This window comes from Phalangium opilio, unplaced genomic scaffold (assembly GCF_054372755.1).
Source record: "Phalangium opilio isolate 3A_F unplaced genomic scaffold, DU_Popi_V2 ptg000810l_1, whole genome shotgun sequence".
NCBI lineage: Eukaryota > Metazoa > Arthropoda > Arachnida > Opiliones > Phalangiidae > Phalangium > Phalangium opilio.
Genome location: NW_028324253.1, coordinates 1 through 13717, shown reverse-complemented (window position 1 = coordinate 13717; position 13717 = coordinate 1). Strand labels below are relative to the sequence as shown.

Here is a 13717-nt window from a genome sequence, read left to right as displayed (position 1 = left end):
ATGATTCCGTGGAATAATCTACCTGAGGATGTTGTCAGTGCGGGTTCTACAACCATTTTTAAACAAAAACTCTTACATTACATGCACCTCAGGCTATATGGCAAACAAGCTTGTCCCTGGAGATAGAGCAAATCTAAAAACTAGCCACTATGTTAAGCCTAGTTTTAAATTTATAAATCCGTGCCGTGGACCATTCCCTTTCACACCGGCGATAACCACGAGCAAGTTTCCCTTGAAATGCCTTGGATGTGAAAATACCAAGGCTAAGCAATACATTAAAAGGCACACATTTTCAGCTTCGAGAATCTATCGCTAGGAGCGCGTTTATTCCTTTCGACCAATGGGGTAGTCAAGCCACTCAAGCGCCAAATTTGAATCGTTGAAAAGCATTTTTCTCTGTATTAGACTTGAAATTAACCATATTTAATAACGCAGCACTTTGTTTTACACCATTTTTGAATCCTCGATATTATAATTTCATATCACACCGATCTTTATTTCCACTTTTTCTCAATCCTCGCACCGTTGCTCAAGACTTAAACTTTAGAGTATGACAGTACACCCATTTTTTAGTTCTTCACATCATTTTTCACCTCCATATTATAGTATGACAGCACACCTATTATCACAACATTCTTCACCTCCATATTATAGTATGACAGCACACCTATTATCACAACATTCTTCACCTCCATATTATAGTTTGACAGCACCCTTATACCCTCACCCACTAGCCTTTGGAAAAATAAACTCACCGTTCAGGAGGGACGCCACTTACTCCCCATATCAACCAGACCCATTATACTTTTGACAAGATATTTAATTACTTAAAAGTAGAAAATAAGGCCTTCGAAAATATTTAAAAGGCAAAAATAAGTATCACAATATAGTTTTCTGACTCTGGCACTATTATTGCCTACCCGTGTTAGTTTTATTTCTTTTTTTCTATTCTATTTCCCTTGTTATCACTAGGTTATTTGAATTTCTTTTTCTTTTTCTTTGATAAGTTTAGTGGCGCATTGCCTAACCGTTTTTTCCTAAGCTTCGTAAAATCAATAAAATCAATACCAGGCGTATTTTTTCGATTTGACTGGAAAATTAATTTTATTTTTTTAAGTATTTTAAACTGAAAAGTCAATGCTGATTTTAAATTGAAATGATGGGAAAAAGTGCAAGTAATATTTCAAAAGCCTGTAGGAAAAACTTAAGCTAGGCGTAAATTACATGCGTATAATATGCTAAATTAAATTATTGATATTTTAAGGCTTGTGTTCCGAGTCTTCCATGCGGTGTCGTTGCGCACAGTAGAAATAAAAAGTTCTTCATAGCCTAAGATTAAAGGGCAATGTTAAGCGCGAGTTGACGTCATTGTTCACTAGATGGCCATAGTGGCGGTAATATTTTATGTGTTGTGGCTTTCCGAATCCAAAAGCTGGCCACAGTGGCTGACAGGGCAAAACAGCCAATGGATATTTACAAACTTTCCCTATAAAAATGTCCGGTTTCGTCAGCTATTATGGTTAAGACTGCTATAAAATTCAAACGTTTAAAAAGAAAGACGTCAACACGTAATTTTCTTATATTTTCGTGTAGTTTATGACAAATTGGCCGTAACAGTATTATATATTGTCTATCAATATAATTAATGAAATAATTTTTTTTATTTTGTAGTAGCGTATTAAATAACTTTTTTTGTTAATTATATATTTTATAATCTGGAATTATTTCTTGCACACAATGTCACTTATGTCAGCACCAAAAAAGTTGGAAAAACCAAAATTTTACCTCTCCGAAATTCGGAGTGATGGGCATTTTTGATATTCTTCTTCCCTCTCCCACTCACACAGATTTTTAAGTATTGACCAAAGCGCCGCTCTCCTCTCCCAGCTCATAAGAGGGTACATAAAATTTAAATCTCTCCTCTCCTTATTTTTTCAAATTCAAAGACAAAGCGATCTCATCTCACGTGAACAAATTGGCGCTTTTCTTTAGAAGCCTCTCCTTTATGGCTCACCTCTTTTATTCTACAAAATGGAACCAAATATCACGCGCACTACTATTCCTCAGTAATATTGAAAGCTCACTTTTGGATCCTCTCCTTTCAGCAATATACTTTTTCTCTCATTTCATGGCAACCCTCAAATCAAAGATATAGTTAGGCTCTCCTCTCCTCCTCTCCTTTCATTTTTTCTAGTAAATATGCCTTGCGGTGAGTTTTTCCCGTTTTTTTTTGCCTACCATCTCATTTTAAGGACCTGCAAATATATCTGGTATTTTTCACTCATCTCATTTAAACACTCACGAAGTCTTATTTTAGAACTCCTATAATTTTTTATCTGGTTTTTTTTTCTTACTAGCACTCATTTCTTTTTCCTACTACCACTCATTTCATTTTCCTATAACCACTCATTTCATTTTCCTATAACCACTCATTTCGTTTTCAGTTCTCATATTTTATTATTAGCATTCATCTCATATTTTATTGTTCGCATTCATCTCATTTTTAGAAATCTTTCAACATGTAGTACTTATCTCATTTTTCACAAGAGCTTTTAGTACTCATCTTTGTTTTTGAATTCATATTTTATAGGTCGCCACATTTTTTACTCAACCCATTTAATAATTTTTAAAATCATTTCAGTTAATCTCATATCGGTTTTATTCAAAGTAAAAGCCTAGGGCGAGAAAAAAATCAATTGCAATATTTATTTATTGAGCATTTATCTTTGAGTTTTGGATTGTGAACAAATGTTTTTTTTATGAATCCTCTAAAATGCCCAGTTTTTTCATAATGGGTTTTTTTCGATTTTCCCTATAAAGAATGAGATCTTCCACAACTTCGGGCGTAAGACGATTTCTCCTTGCGTTTTTAAGAAACCCGGCCACACTTAACAGTCTTTCACAGTCCCCCGACGATGCAGGTATGGCCAACACAATCCGAGCCAATTTGCTCAACCTATATGGATTATTTTTATAAACATTAATCAGTGTATCTCAATTTTAAGAGGAACCAAGGCGCTTCCGGGAGTAAAGTATTTTACCCTCTTCCACGGGCGGATTTTTCGAGAACTAAGAGTGGATTTGCGCAGACTTTTCAAATCATCCCTAGTCCCACCGTCAAGCGATTTCGGGCACGGTTTAAAAGATCAAAATCTATTTAATAAGCGAAAAATTAATTACCTGGGATATAAGTCTGTCTTATTTTTCCAATATTCTAATGGAGTTTTATTTCCATTGAAACATTCCATTAAATAAGCATCGATTTCATAATGTTTTGTCGGGTTACTTGTCCTTCGACGTTTTTCACTTATGGACTGCAGAAACCCAAAAAATCCAGCTGTAAAATTGAGATAAATTTGAAATATTAAACATTTTCGAAATTAGGAGACTTCGTCCCTTTTACCATCAAGGTCGCTATTCTTGCTCTCACTGTTTTCATTACCGTCACCTTCGGTGGTGTCTATTTGTGACTCATTTTCCACCGGTACAATAAGTTCCAGCTGAGATTCCAACGCTTTGCGTGCCTCTTCAACCGTAGGCAAACCAAGCAAATTGGCCTTGGTATCTATATAATATAATTTGAATTTTTTTATGGTAAATCGTTTATTGTTATATCTCTTTAGACGAGACATAATTTAATGGTTTGATCGATTTAGATATTTAAGTTTAGGTTAAATTGTCGTGAAAACACATTAAAACTTCTCGTCTCCGATGGGAGAAAGATTATAATGAAATAAAACTAACTTTCAAACAGTCCAAGCTTAACACCAGGATTAAGAATTGTGGCTACCACAAACGATTCATCTTTAAAAAGTTTTTGGAATCTGCTTTGTAGTCCACTGAGCAAAATTCTTTTTATTTCATCAAACTTTAAAACTTGAATATCTCTCACTTTCTCATATGCATAGATAATTAGCGACTGAGCAATGGCCGATGTGAGAGAATAGTAAGCCTCGATACCCGCGGGCAGCGCAGGGGGGATGAATTTTTTTCCCCCATGGTTTATACCCGCGAAGGGGGGGACGAATTTTTGCCCCCATGCCTCCATCCCCGGAGGGGGGTTGGTGTGTCTCCCCCTCACCTCCTCCACCTGAAGGGTGGAGGTTGTTCTTGAGTGTATGCTCTCTCTTTGCGCTAAGTCCCCTTTTTTTAATTCTGACTTTCACTTTCTCTTTACCCAGCCCGATACCCGCAAGAGCGCTGTGAAGGCTGGAGAGTTTTTTTCTCTCTCTCTTGGTTCCCTGACTTTCACCGTCTCTTTCCCTTTGACCGCCTCTTTATTTTTACGCTTGCGAATGTACTAGCCTAGCGGCGCGAGAGCGCTGTGAAGGAGAGTTTTTTTTCCTCTCTCTTTTTTTCCTCTTCTCCGTTACATGTGCAAAGCGGGGGAATGCGTGTACAACCATAGCGGCGCGCGTTTTCTCTCCGAATAGCACTGAAATGTTATAGGAATATATCTCTCGGGTTCCTCTTCTCCGTTACGCGTGCAAAGCGGGGGAATGCCTGTACAAGCCTAGGAATTTCTCTCCCAACGTTTTTTTAATTTTACACGGAATTTTAATTCCGGTAATATTTTTTACTTTTGCGATATGCATAAATCAAGAGGCGTTAAATATTTTATCCATGTTTTATTTGTCTATATATAATTTTAAATATTTTATCCATGTTTTATTTGTATATATATATAATTTTAAATATTTTATCCATGTTTTATTTGTATATATATATATAATTTTAAATAGAAAAAAATTGAAAGATTAAAGGCCTGTTTGTAAATGAACATCATTTGCTACAGCTCTGAGGAAACGCTTTTGCCTAAACCGGTCTAGGACTCCCTCATTGGGGGTACCCGCTCTCCCCTTGAAATAGTCGGTGATAGCGGCATTGAGACTAAAAATAGAAAGAAAAGATATTAGGGATCCATCTTTAAAAAAATAATGCTAATTAACTTACGAGCCCGAGCGAGACGTGTTAACGTAAACCGGCATAGGGTTTCCGGGAGTGGGTGTTATGTCAACGAATGGTATGAGTCGAGAACTCAACTCCCGGAAGACAAAGTCGTCCTCGCGGAGATCAAAACCATGTCCGAGATTCTCCGCGCGAAAAAAATATAGAGACTTTACCTGAAGAGGCTGCAATCATTTGGCAGATGTTCATTTACTCTCGGCGGGTTTTCCTGGGGTTGATGTGGGGGTGGCTGACGCTGTTGCCACTCGTAAAAATTTTGTCTCGGGTCCTCCTCGTCGTCCGTGTACAAAAGAACATCGTCAATATGACTGTACGCCCTAATAAGTTCAAAAGTTAGTCTTTCCACGATTTCAGAAAAAAAAACAGTATGCTCACATGATAATGGTGGATGATGTTCTGGCCGAAGCTAAAGCGAGAATGATTTTAGTATTGGGAAACTCTCCGTATATATAGTATGGAGGGGGACCGTTGAAACCCAGACACTCTTTACCCCCCCCCCCTTATAATATACAAAAACGGTTTCTTACCTTTGGGGGCTAGGGGCGGGAAATTGAATAGCCCCCCCGAGACGCGGATATTTATGTTATCGAAAAAGCCCTAGATCTACCATCTGTTAGGCGAGCACCCCGTAGGCGACTTTGTCGAGGAACAGTTTCGCCCGACGTATGTCGTGCTCGGTTGCTCTCCGAACGGACGCGGCGTCAATCACGCCGTCAGCATCAACCTCCCCTTCGGATTCCCTGTATATTCGGGCTCTCCTTTTAAAAAACTTTAAGATGGCCGTATTGAGACTGTAAAGAAAAAAGAAATTAGAAATGGTCTTAAAAAAGAAAAAAAACTATATAACTTACAAGCCGGAATAACAGTTAGCTATGTTTAAGGGCTGTTCCTCGACTAGGGGTGCCCCCTCTAGGGGTTCTACAGGGAATACCATGAAACTCAACAGGGTTTGACCCAAGGCTTCGATAACATAATTTGTCTCGACCGCGTACACTTGTTCGACGGCCGTGCGTACTTCGTTGTTGGCAAGCCATTCTTCTTCCTCGACCTCCTGATGGATCTGGGCTAAGATCCTGCTCAAATTTTATGGAGGAAATATAGCTACTAAAAAATAGGAGAAAACATGGTATGTTTACCGTTGGATGTTGCAATCCAATGGCGTAGGATCTTCATCATCCTCATCCAATTCCTCATCAGAATTGGGTTCATTCTCCCATTCCTCCTCCCCTCCCCCCACCACCACCACTTCCTCTAGTTCCGCTAGAGGAAAAGGTTCTTCTTCTAAAGGTTCATCTTGGACAGGTGGGTTTAGAAATTCAAATACCTCATTCCCAAACGGTAAAGGGTTGGGTGCCCTAAATAACAAAAAAAACTTATTCTATGGTTTCAGGAGAAAAAACATTATACTCACATGTTGAAAGTTTGGTGCAGGATTTAGTCTTAGTAGTAGTGGTTCGTCAGTGTTTAGGCTGAGAGTGATTTTTGTATTGGGTAAACTGCCGTATTTATAGAACCCATGGAGAAACCGGGGGGTTCTTTTAGTCTCCGACGTTCTTTCTGTATACCCCAATACAAAAACCTTATGATCTTTCCAATATTCAAAAGTTGTTATTGAAGCAAACGAGACCCCAAAATAATAAAAGTCTAGACCCTCTCACAATCCTAAAAAAACAAGAATTTGACCCAGACTTCAAATTATTTCTAACGATAATAACAACACATTCCTAGCCGATTTCCATGTACCCTAGCTTTCAATACATTAATAAATACAAGTCTAGACGCTGTCACATTCCTAAAAAAAACAAGAATTTGACCCCGAGTTCAAATGATTTCTAACGATAATAATAACACCGATTTCCATGTACCCTAGCCGCATGTCTTTCAATACATTAATAAATACAAGTCTAGACCATCTCACATTCCTAAAAAAAACAAGAATTTTGACCCCGAGTTCAAATTATTTCTAACGATAATAATAACACCGATTTCCATGTACCCTAGCCGCGTGTCTTTCAATAAATTAATAAATAATACAAGTCTAGACCATCTCACATATCTAAAAAAAAACAGAATTTTGACCTTGAGTTCAAATTATTTCTAACGATAATAATAACACCGATTTCCATGTACCCTAGCCGCGTGTCTTTCAATAAATTAATAAATATTACAAGTCTAGACGCTGTCACAAAAAAACAGAATTTGACCCCGAGTTCAAATGACTCCTAACGATAATAACACAATCCTAGCCGATTTCTTTGTAGACTAGTTAATGTTGTCCACAATGCTTTAGAAGCGTCTTGTTATGGTCCTATAAATATATATGCCTATCCAGATCAAATGACAAAAATTACGTTTTAAAAAAATTATTTCAATACAAATTTACACCAGGCCAAAAAGATTGACAGCGCTTATACGTTTCTTTAAATAAGAAGTTTGAGACATTAATATATTAAATATATTATACGATTGAAAATCAAAACTTATTCCGCGTTCCTTTAATCTACTTTCAAAAGCCATTAATATTTTATACGGTGAAACGTACGAGCCAAAATATGATAGTACACTGTCAAAATTAATATGATCTTCAATTTCTTCGAAAGAAAAGAATTCACCGTAATCTATGTGTAATATTTTATATATGGTAATAAGTTCAGCGCAGATCAAATCCCCAAGTAATAAATAGACCTGTTCGTTCGATACAAGCTTTTTCACATGTTCATTAATATATGGCATTAATCGATTTAACTCGCTTGCTTCTGAAGCGTTCAATGTGAAGTCGATACTGTCTCCACCCCTGATATTCGTTTCCAGCTTTAGATTGTTAAAGGTTGCGTGTGCTGATGTCGAAGATAATGGAGTATCGGCTAAAATAGCGTCGTATGATGTGGGTTCTTGGCAACTTGTCCATCCGCTAAGCGGACCAATTTTGGATGCAAAAGCTTGCCAGGTGTCAACATCAAAGCGAAACGTGGACAAATCTGGTTCTTTCTGGCATATTCTAATCTCTATATTGAGATCAGACGTGAATCCGAAAGATAGAAATACTTCTCCCAAATGAAATCTCGAATTGATTTTACGAGGTTTGGACGGGAGTTTTCGTTTACGAAAATTATCAACTTCCATTCTTATCTTAAAAAAAGCAACCGTTGCTATTATACCAAGCGAGCGCCCAAAACTGTTACGCAAAAATTCTACTTACAATTCAAGCGACCTTCTTATTCGACTGTCAAAATCAAAGTGAGCCCTAACATGGCTTATGTCTTCATTCTTTAGAGGGGGGAGAAAGGGGGTTAGTTCTAGTTAAAGGTTGGCTTCTTTCATATAGGGTAAACATGTCTGGGCAAAGATTTGTTCTAGTTAGAGTTTAGCTTGGGGGTAGAGAGAGAGGGGGGAGTTCTAGTTAGAGTTTAGTTTTGGGGAGAGAGGGGGTGTGGCAGTTCTAGTTTAAGGTTGGCTTCTTTCATATAGGGTAAACAGGTCTGGGCAAAGATTTGTTCTAGTTAGAGTTTAGCTTGGGGGTAGAGAGAGAGGGGGGAGTTCTAGTTAGAGTTTAGTTTTGGGGAGAGAGGGGGGGTGGCAGTTCTAGTTTAAGGTTGGCTTCTTTCATATAGGGTAAACAGGCCTGGACGAAACTGTGTTGGTCGGTTCATGTTATAGCACGGGCTCTTTAGAGGGAGAGAGGGGGGATGTATCTAAAAAAGATTACATTTTTGCTTCGTAAAAAGCCGTTACGTACAACATGTGGGGGGAGGAGGGGGGTAAGCTGAGTGTTATGACCTATATAAGGCGATATGTTGAGTATGCAAAACTCATTCTCTACTTCAGAGTTATAAAGTAAAGACGAATAGCATAGTCTCGCTTTTAGAAAAGTTTTACAAAACCTGCCCGGACACGTCTTGATTTGAAAGGTAACGTATTTTTATATTCTTTTTTGTTTTTCATGGGGATAGCATTTAACGTAAGTTTTTTTTTTACTATAAAAACGCGTAAAGATGGATCAAGAATCTATTTTATTCGAGATCGAGGAATTGGCCGCGTTACGACCATGGCCAATTAAGAAAATTTACGCTTTTTTCTTTAATTTATGTACATTACTCAAACTTAACCCAGCTACAGTCGGGGAAATTTTACCGCCTTGTTTGTCTAATAGAGGATACGCTATTCTTGAAACATTTACAGACATATTTAAATATATGTTAAGCGTACCGCGTGAACCCGAACAATGCCGCAACGCGGAAGAGTTGGACACACTCTATAATAATGTGCCTTTAGCGTATCGTGATCTATATAGGGCCCGTTTCGAACAAAGAGCGTTAGAAATAAATCAACGCGATATAGACGCTCAAGAATCTATTTTATTAGAGATCGAGTCGTTGGTTGTTTCACGACCTTGGCCCATTGAGAAAATCTACGCTTTTTTCTTTAATTTATGTACAGTACTCAAACTTAACCCCGCTACAGTCGGGGAAATATTACCGATTTTTTTATCTAATAGAGGATACGCTATTCTTGAAACATTTACAGACATATTTAAATATATGTTAAGCGTAGCGCGTGAGCCTGAACAATGCCGCGACATTAAAGAGTTGGAAACATTCTTTAATAATCTGCCTTTAACGTGGGCGTTTGACATAGGTCAACGCGATATAGACGAAATGCAAGCTGAAAATCTACTAGTGGATGAGCAAGATGAAAACATGATTAAAGCTTTAAACATTTTCGAAAAGGAAGAATCAATTGTGCGGGAATTTGAATCTTCCCAGAATGATCGTATAGCTCGCGACTTTTTAAACAATAATCCAGAGCTGGGTTTCGCCTCTCAAAACGATTTCGCCTCTATAGATTTTTCGGGTCTTAGTAATTTCCCTGACCAATCTGGAGGCGGAGCGAGGGGGGCAGTTATGACGCCAATCGATTCTCTACCTCACTGTGAAATTACGGATCAAAGAGTGCAAATGTACCCTAGATTTAACCTAACGGGTCTCGAAATCACCGTAAGAATAACTAATAATTTGGTTGAAGGCTTAGCCAATATTGTCCAGGCCGTTCTTAATAGGTTAGCTCCATCTGATATGATTCAGATAACGGCCGAAAGTTTAAGCTTGCCAAACAGGGGCGAGATATCACTCTCATTTCGTAGAGCTGACCAATTGGACTCTAAATCTGTTTTAGATGAGATAGAGTCAGTTTTATACGATGATGAGTTTGAAAGATTCTTTTTGGGACCCATCGTCTTAAAATTTCACGTGGTGAGAATCCCGGTAGAAGGGTTTGGCCGTGCTGCTCCCAAAGGAGTGCGGTCCTTTGATATCTTTTCTCGTGACTCTCGAGGAATTATCAGGATAGTGAACAATGATAATCTGTTTCTAGCGAGAGCGATTTCCGTGGCAATTGCGCATTCGGAACATAAGAAAAACCCGACTAATATCGCACTTAAAAACAAATTTAAGTCGATTTCGTACACACGAGCGGATAGAGGCGATACGGCCTCTCAACGAGATGCCGCTATAGAGCTTTGCCGCAAAGCTAAAGTTAACCCTAAAGACTGCGGTAAAGTAGAATCTATACAAAAATTTAAAGCCGAATTAGCGCAATATAATATATTAATATATATTTTTAAAAATAATTTGCCCGAGTTGATTTTGGGGGAAATCGACAATGACGACAATAGACCTCGTTTGATATTAATTAATCAAAATAGACATTACAACGTCGTCACGTCTTTAAGACCTTTGTTCGGGATGGACCATTACTGTGAAAATTGTCTGGTAGGATTTAGAAACAAGAGAGATCATAGTTGCAATCTTTATTGTTACAATTGTTTACGAGATCAAACTTGTACGGGTGCTGACCGAGCGTGTGACAAATGTCTCAAGGTTTTCAAAGGAGATGAATGTTTTAATTATCATAAACAAGATGGTGTAGACGGGAAGAGTATTTGCGCGCAACTATTTCATTGCAAACAATGTTTCACGCAAATAAATTTATTTAAGCGTAAAAATCAGCCCCATACGTGCTGTGAGACCTATTGTTCTGTGTGCAGTAGATACACTCCCAGTCCACACTATTGTTACGTTCAGGTAATTAAAGAAGAACCTCCTAAAGTTCGCCAAGCTAAGAAACAGAAAGTTGTCCCTGATTTGCTTTATATTTTTTATGATTTTGAAGCGATTCAGATATTAGAATCTGAGGAAAAAAAGGGGCGTTAGTCCACCAGCCTCTCCTTTGCGTATCAGAGATGGTCTGCGAAAGTTGTATCGATGTGCCCGAGGCTGGTTTCGTCTGCGGGAAATGTGGGTCACTAGGTCCGAGACAGAGAGTTTTTGAAGGAGCAAACCCTGTTTCAAATTTTTTAGCTTTTCTAAGAACATTAGCCTCTGTCAAGAAGGTAACTTTATTGGCTCATAATGCTAGCGGATACGATAATCAGTTTCTATTGCGAGAGATTATGGCTCTAGGCGAAGAATTTAAACCTAACTGCATAATTAACGGTACTAAAATTATAAATTTAACTGTCTTTAATTTAAATTTCCTTGACTCTTTCAATTTTATCTCCGTACCACTCTCTAAATTCGCCGCCACTTTCGGCTTAGAAGATGCGGCAAAGGGTTATTTCCCTCATTTTTTATTTAACGTGGTTAAAGATCACGTCTTCGACCTTAATAATCAATTAGCAACAAATTATGTCTTAGAAAACCAAATGCCTCCTCCAGAAGCTTACGGGTCGGAAAATTTAACCTCCAAAAATCTCAAAGAGTTTATGGAGTGGTACGATAAACAAATTGAGGAGAAAAAAGGCTTTAATTTTCTGGAGGAATTAAAGTTTTATTGCATCAAGGATGTTGTGATATTAAAGTTAGGTTGTCTAGCTTTTAGAAAAATTTTCTTGGACATTGCCCAGGTGGAACCTTTCCAGGTCGCGTGTACTATAGCCGGTTTGTGTAGCTGGGTATACAGGAGACACTTTATGGATAAAGATTCTATAGGCATTATTCCTCATAACCTCTATAGAATGATTGATAATCAGTCACTTGTGGCTATAGAATGGTTATCCTGGTATGCTCACGAAAACGGCGTAAATATACAGTCTGCGTTTAACGGCTCTGAAGCCAAAGTTTTGAAAATGAAAGTGGACGGCCTTTGTGATAAAGATGTTCTAGAGTTTAACGGGTGTTATTTCCATGGTTGCCCCAAATGCTACAAAGTCAACCGTAACCAATCTTTGCTAGGTGATCCTGGTCAAACCTTGAACACCTTGTACGTCAGAACTTTAAAAAAGAAGGAACGAATCGAGAAAGCGGGTTTTAAAGTAATAACGAAGTGGGAATGTGATTGGACTAAAGATAAAACCGATAATCCGGCTATTGGTGTTTTTCTGGAAGCAGAAAACATTAAAGAAAAAGTACGCGAACCTTTAAATCCTCGCGATGCCTTTTTTGGTGGTAGAACGTCGGTACTTAAACTATACCATAAAGTATCCGGCAGCGAGAAAATGCATTACGTTGACGTAACTAGTCTCTATCCTTTCGTCAACAAGAGAAAGAAGCTGCCAGTCGGGCACCCAGAAATTTTACTGCATAATATTCCCGACATTTTCACATTCGATGGATTTCTGAAATGCGAAGTTTTACCGCCAATTAGCCTCTTTCACCCCGTTTTGCCAACAAGGTTAAACAATAAATTAGTTTTCACTCTTTGCCGGGAGTGTGCCTTGAAACGTTTCCAAGGAGACTGTCGCCATTCCGACGAAGAGCGAAAACTAATCGGAACTTGGGTGATTGATGAACTTCGTGCCGCTGTAAATCGGGGTTATGTTATCCTAAAAAAGATAGAGGCCTGGAAATACAAGGTGCGACAATATAACCCTGAAACTGGCGAGGCCGGCTTGTTTCAAAAATACGTTGATTCGTTCCTTCTTCATAAGCAGACGGCTAGTGGTTACCCCTCGAATTGCGTTACCCCCGAGGAACGTGACAATTATATTAAAAATTTTAAAATTAGAGAGGGGGTACTTTTAGACCCAGCCAAGATTAAAAGAAACGAAGGGTTGCGTAGCGTAGCAAAACTTGCCCTGAATAGTCTTTGGGGTAAATTCGGGGAAAGAGTGAAACCAACCAAAACGGAAATTATCAAAGAACCCCGCAGACTTTACGAACTCTTAAGTAACCCGGATGTTGAAGTAAAAAGCGTTTTAACCATAAATGAAGAAACGCTGCTAGTCAAATGGGTTCCTACGACTGAGGCCGACGTTGTTTTGAAGCATACCAACGTCTCTATAGCCTGCTATACAACGGCTATGGCCCGTCTTTGTTTATTAGAATATCTGGAAATTCTCGGGGATAAATGCTTTAATTACGATACAGATTCTCTTGTGTACATGTCCCCCCTGGGAATACCGCTAATAGAAACTGGTAACTTTCTGGGTGAAATGAACAACGAATTGGAAGGTTATGGTAAAAACGCCTACATTGATACCTTTGTCAGTGGAGGATGCAAAAACTATAGTTATTGGGTAACAGATCCAGACTCTGGCAAAAGGTTCAATACAACCAAAGTCAAAGGGTTTCGTCTTAATGTCTCTAACGAGAAACTAGTCAATCACGAAACTTTAAAAGGATTACTAGGCGTTGATTTAGACAAACCCCTTTTGCCCATAACTGTTCCAATTCCGAGACACATTTCGAGGCTTCCCAATCACACGCTTGTCTCTATAGACACTCACAAAGTTTATAGAGCCACGGTCGATAAA

At 38.4% G+C, this 13717-nt stretch overlaps 3 protein-coding genes and 1 long non-coding RNA gene across 4 annotated transcripts; 1 reads left to right on the top strand and 3 right to left on the bottom strand.

The window, feature by feature from the left end:
• Nucleotides 1–2757: 2757 nt before the first annotated feature.
• LOC149587452 (uncharacterized) lies at nt 2758–4406 on the bottom strand. Its single transcript, XM_089863203.1, has 5 exons — nt 4302–4406; nt 3745–3919; nt 3404–3565; nt 3181–3337; nt 2758–2956 (listed from the first exon to the last, which is right to left on the bottom strand). Exons 1-5 carry the CDS (start codon nt 4404–4406, stop codon nt 2758–2760), a joined length of 798 nt encoding a protein of 265 aa, XP_089719329.1.
• A 781-nt stretch (nt 4407–5187) lies between these two features.
• On the bottom strand, nt 5188–5897 carry LOC149587451 (uncharacterized). Its single transcript, XR_016380177.1, has 3 exons — nt 5820–5897; nt 5344–5759; nt 5188–5285 (listed from the first exon to the last, which is right to left on the bottom strand). It is a non-coding gene; the product is annotated as an uncharacterized LOC149587451 (long non-coding RNA).
• A 10-nt stretch (nt 5898–5907) lies between these two features.
• Nucleotides 5908–8226, bottom strand: LOC149587450 (uncharacterized). Its single transcript, XM_089863202.1, has 5 exons — nt 8168–8226; nt 7433–8097; nt 6105–6323; nt 5984–6041; nt 5908–5928 (listed from the first exon to the last, which is right to left on the bottom strand). Exons 2-5 carry the CDS (start codon nt 8089–8091, stop codon nt 5908–5910), a joined length of 957 nt encoding a protein of 318 aa, XP_089719328.1. The 5' UTR covers nt 8092–8097; nt 8168–8226.
• A 2980-nt stretch (nt 8227–11206) lies between these two features.
• On the top strand, nt 11207–13693 carry LOC149587449 (uncharacterized; the record flags this gene model as incomplete). The annotated part of the gene is made up of 2 exons (XM_089863200.1): nt 11207–11459; nt 11613–13693. Coding segments are annotated over exons 1-2 (2334 nt in total), but the record flags the coding sequence as incomplete, so codon positions are not given.
• Nucleotides 13694–13717: the final 24 nt, after the last annotated feature.

Excerpts from the sequence above, each read along its gene's own strand:
- LOC149587450 (XM_089863202.1), bottom strand. The coding sequence starts at position 8,091 with ATGGAAGTTGATAATTTTCGTAAACGAAAACTCCCGTCCAAACCTCGT. Across the intron at positions 6,324-7,432 it reads ATAAGTTTTGATTTTCAATC|GGCACCCAACCCTTTACCGT; the intron begins GTATAATATATT and ends TTTGTTATTTAG. Across the intron at positions 5,929-5,983 it reads AATGGCTTGCCAACAACGAA|CCTTGGGTCAAACCCTGTTG; the intron begins GTACGCACGGCC and ends ATGTTATCGAAG.
- LOC149587452 (XM_089863203.1), bottom strand. The coding sequence starts at position 4,406 with ATGGTTGTACACGCATTCCCCCGCTTTGCACATGTAACGGAGAAGAGG. Across the intron at positions 3,920-4,301 it reads GCTCTCGCGCCGCTAGGCTA|TCGCTAATTATCTATGCATA; the intron begins GTACATTCGCAA and ends GCCATTGCTCAG. Across the intron at positions 2,957-3,180 it reads AAGACAGACTTATATCCCAG|GTTGAGCAAATTGGCTCGGA; the intron begins GTAATTAATTTT and ends TAATCCATATAG.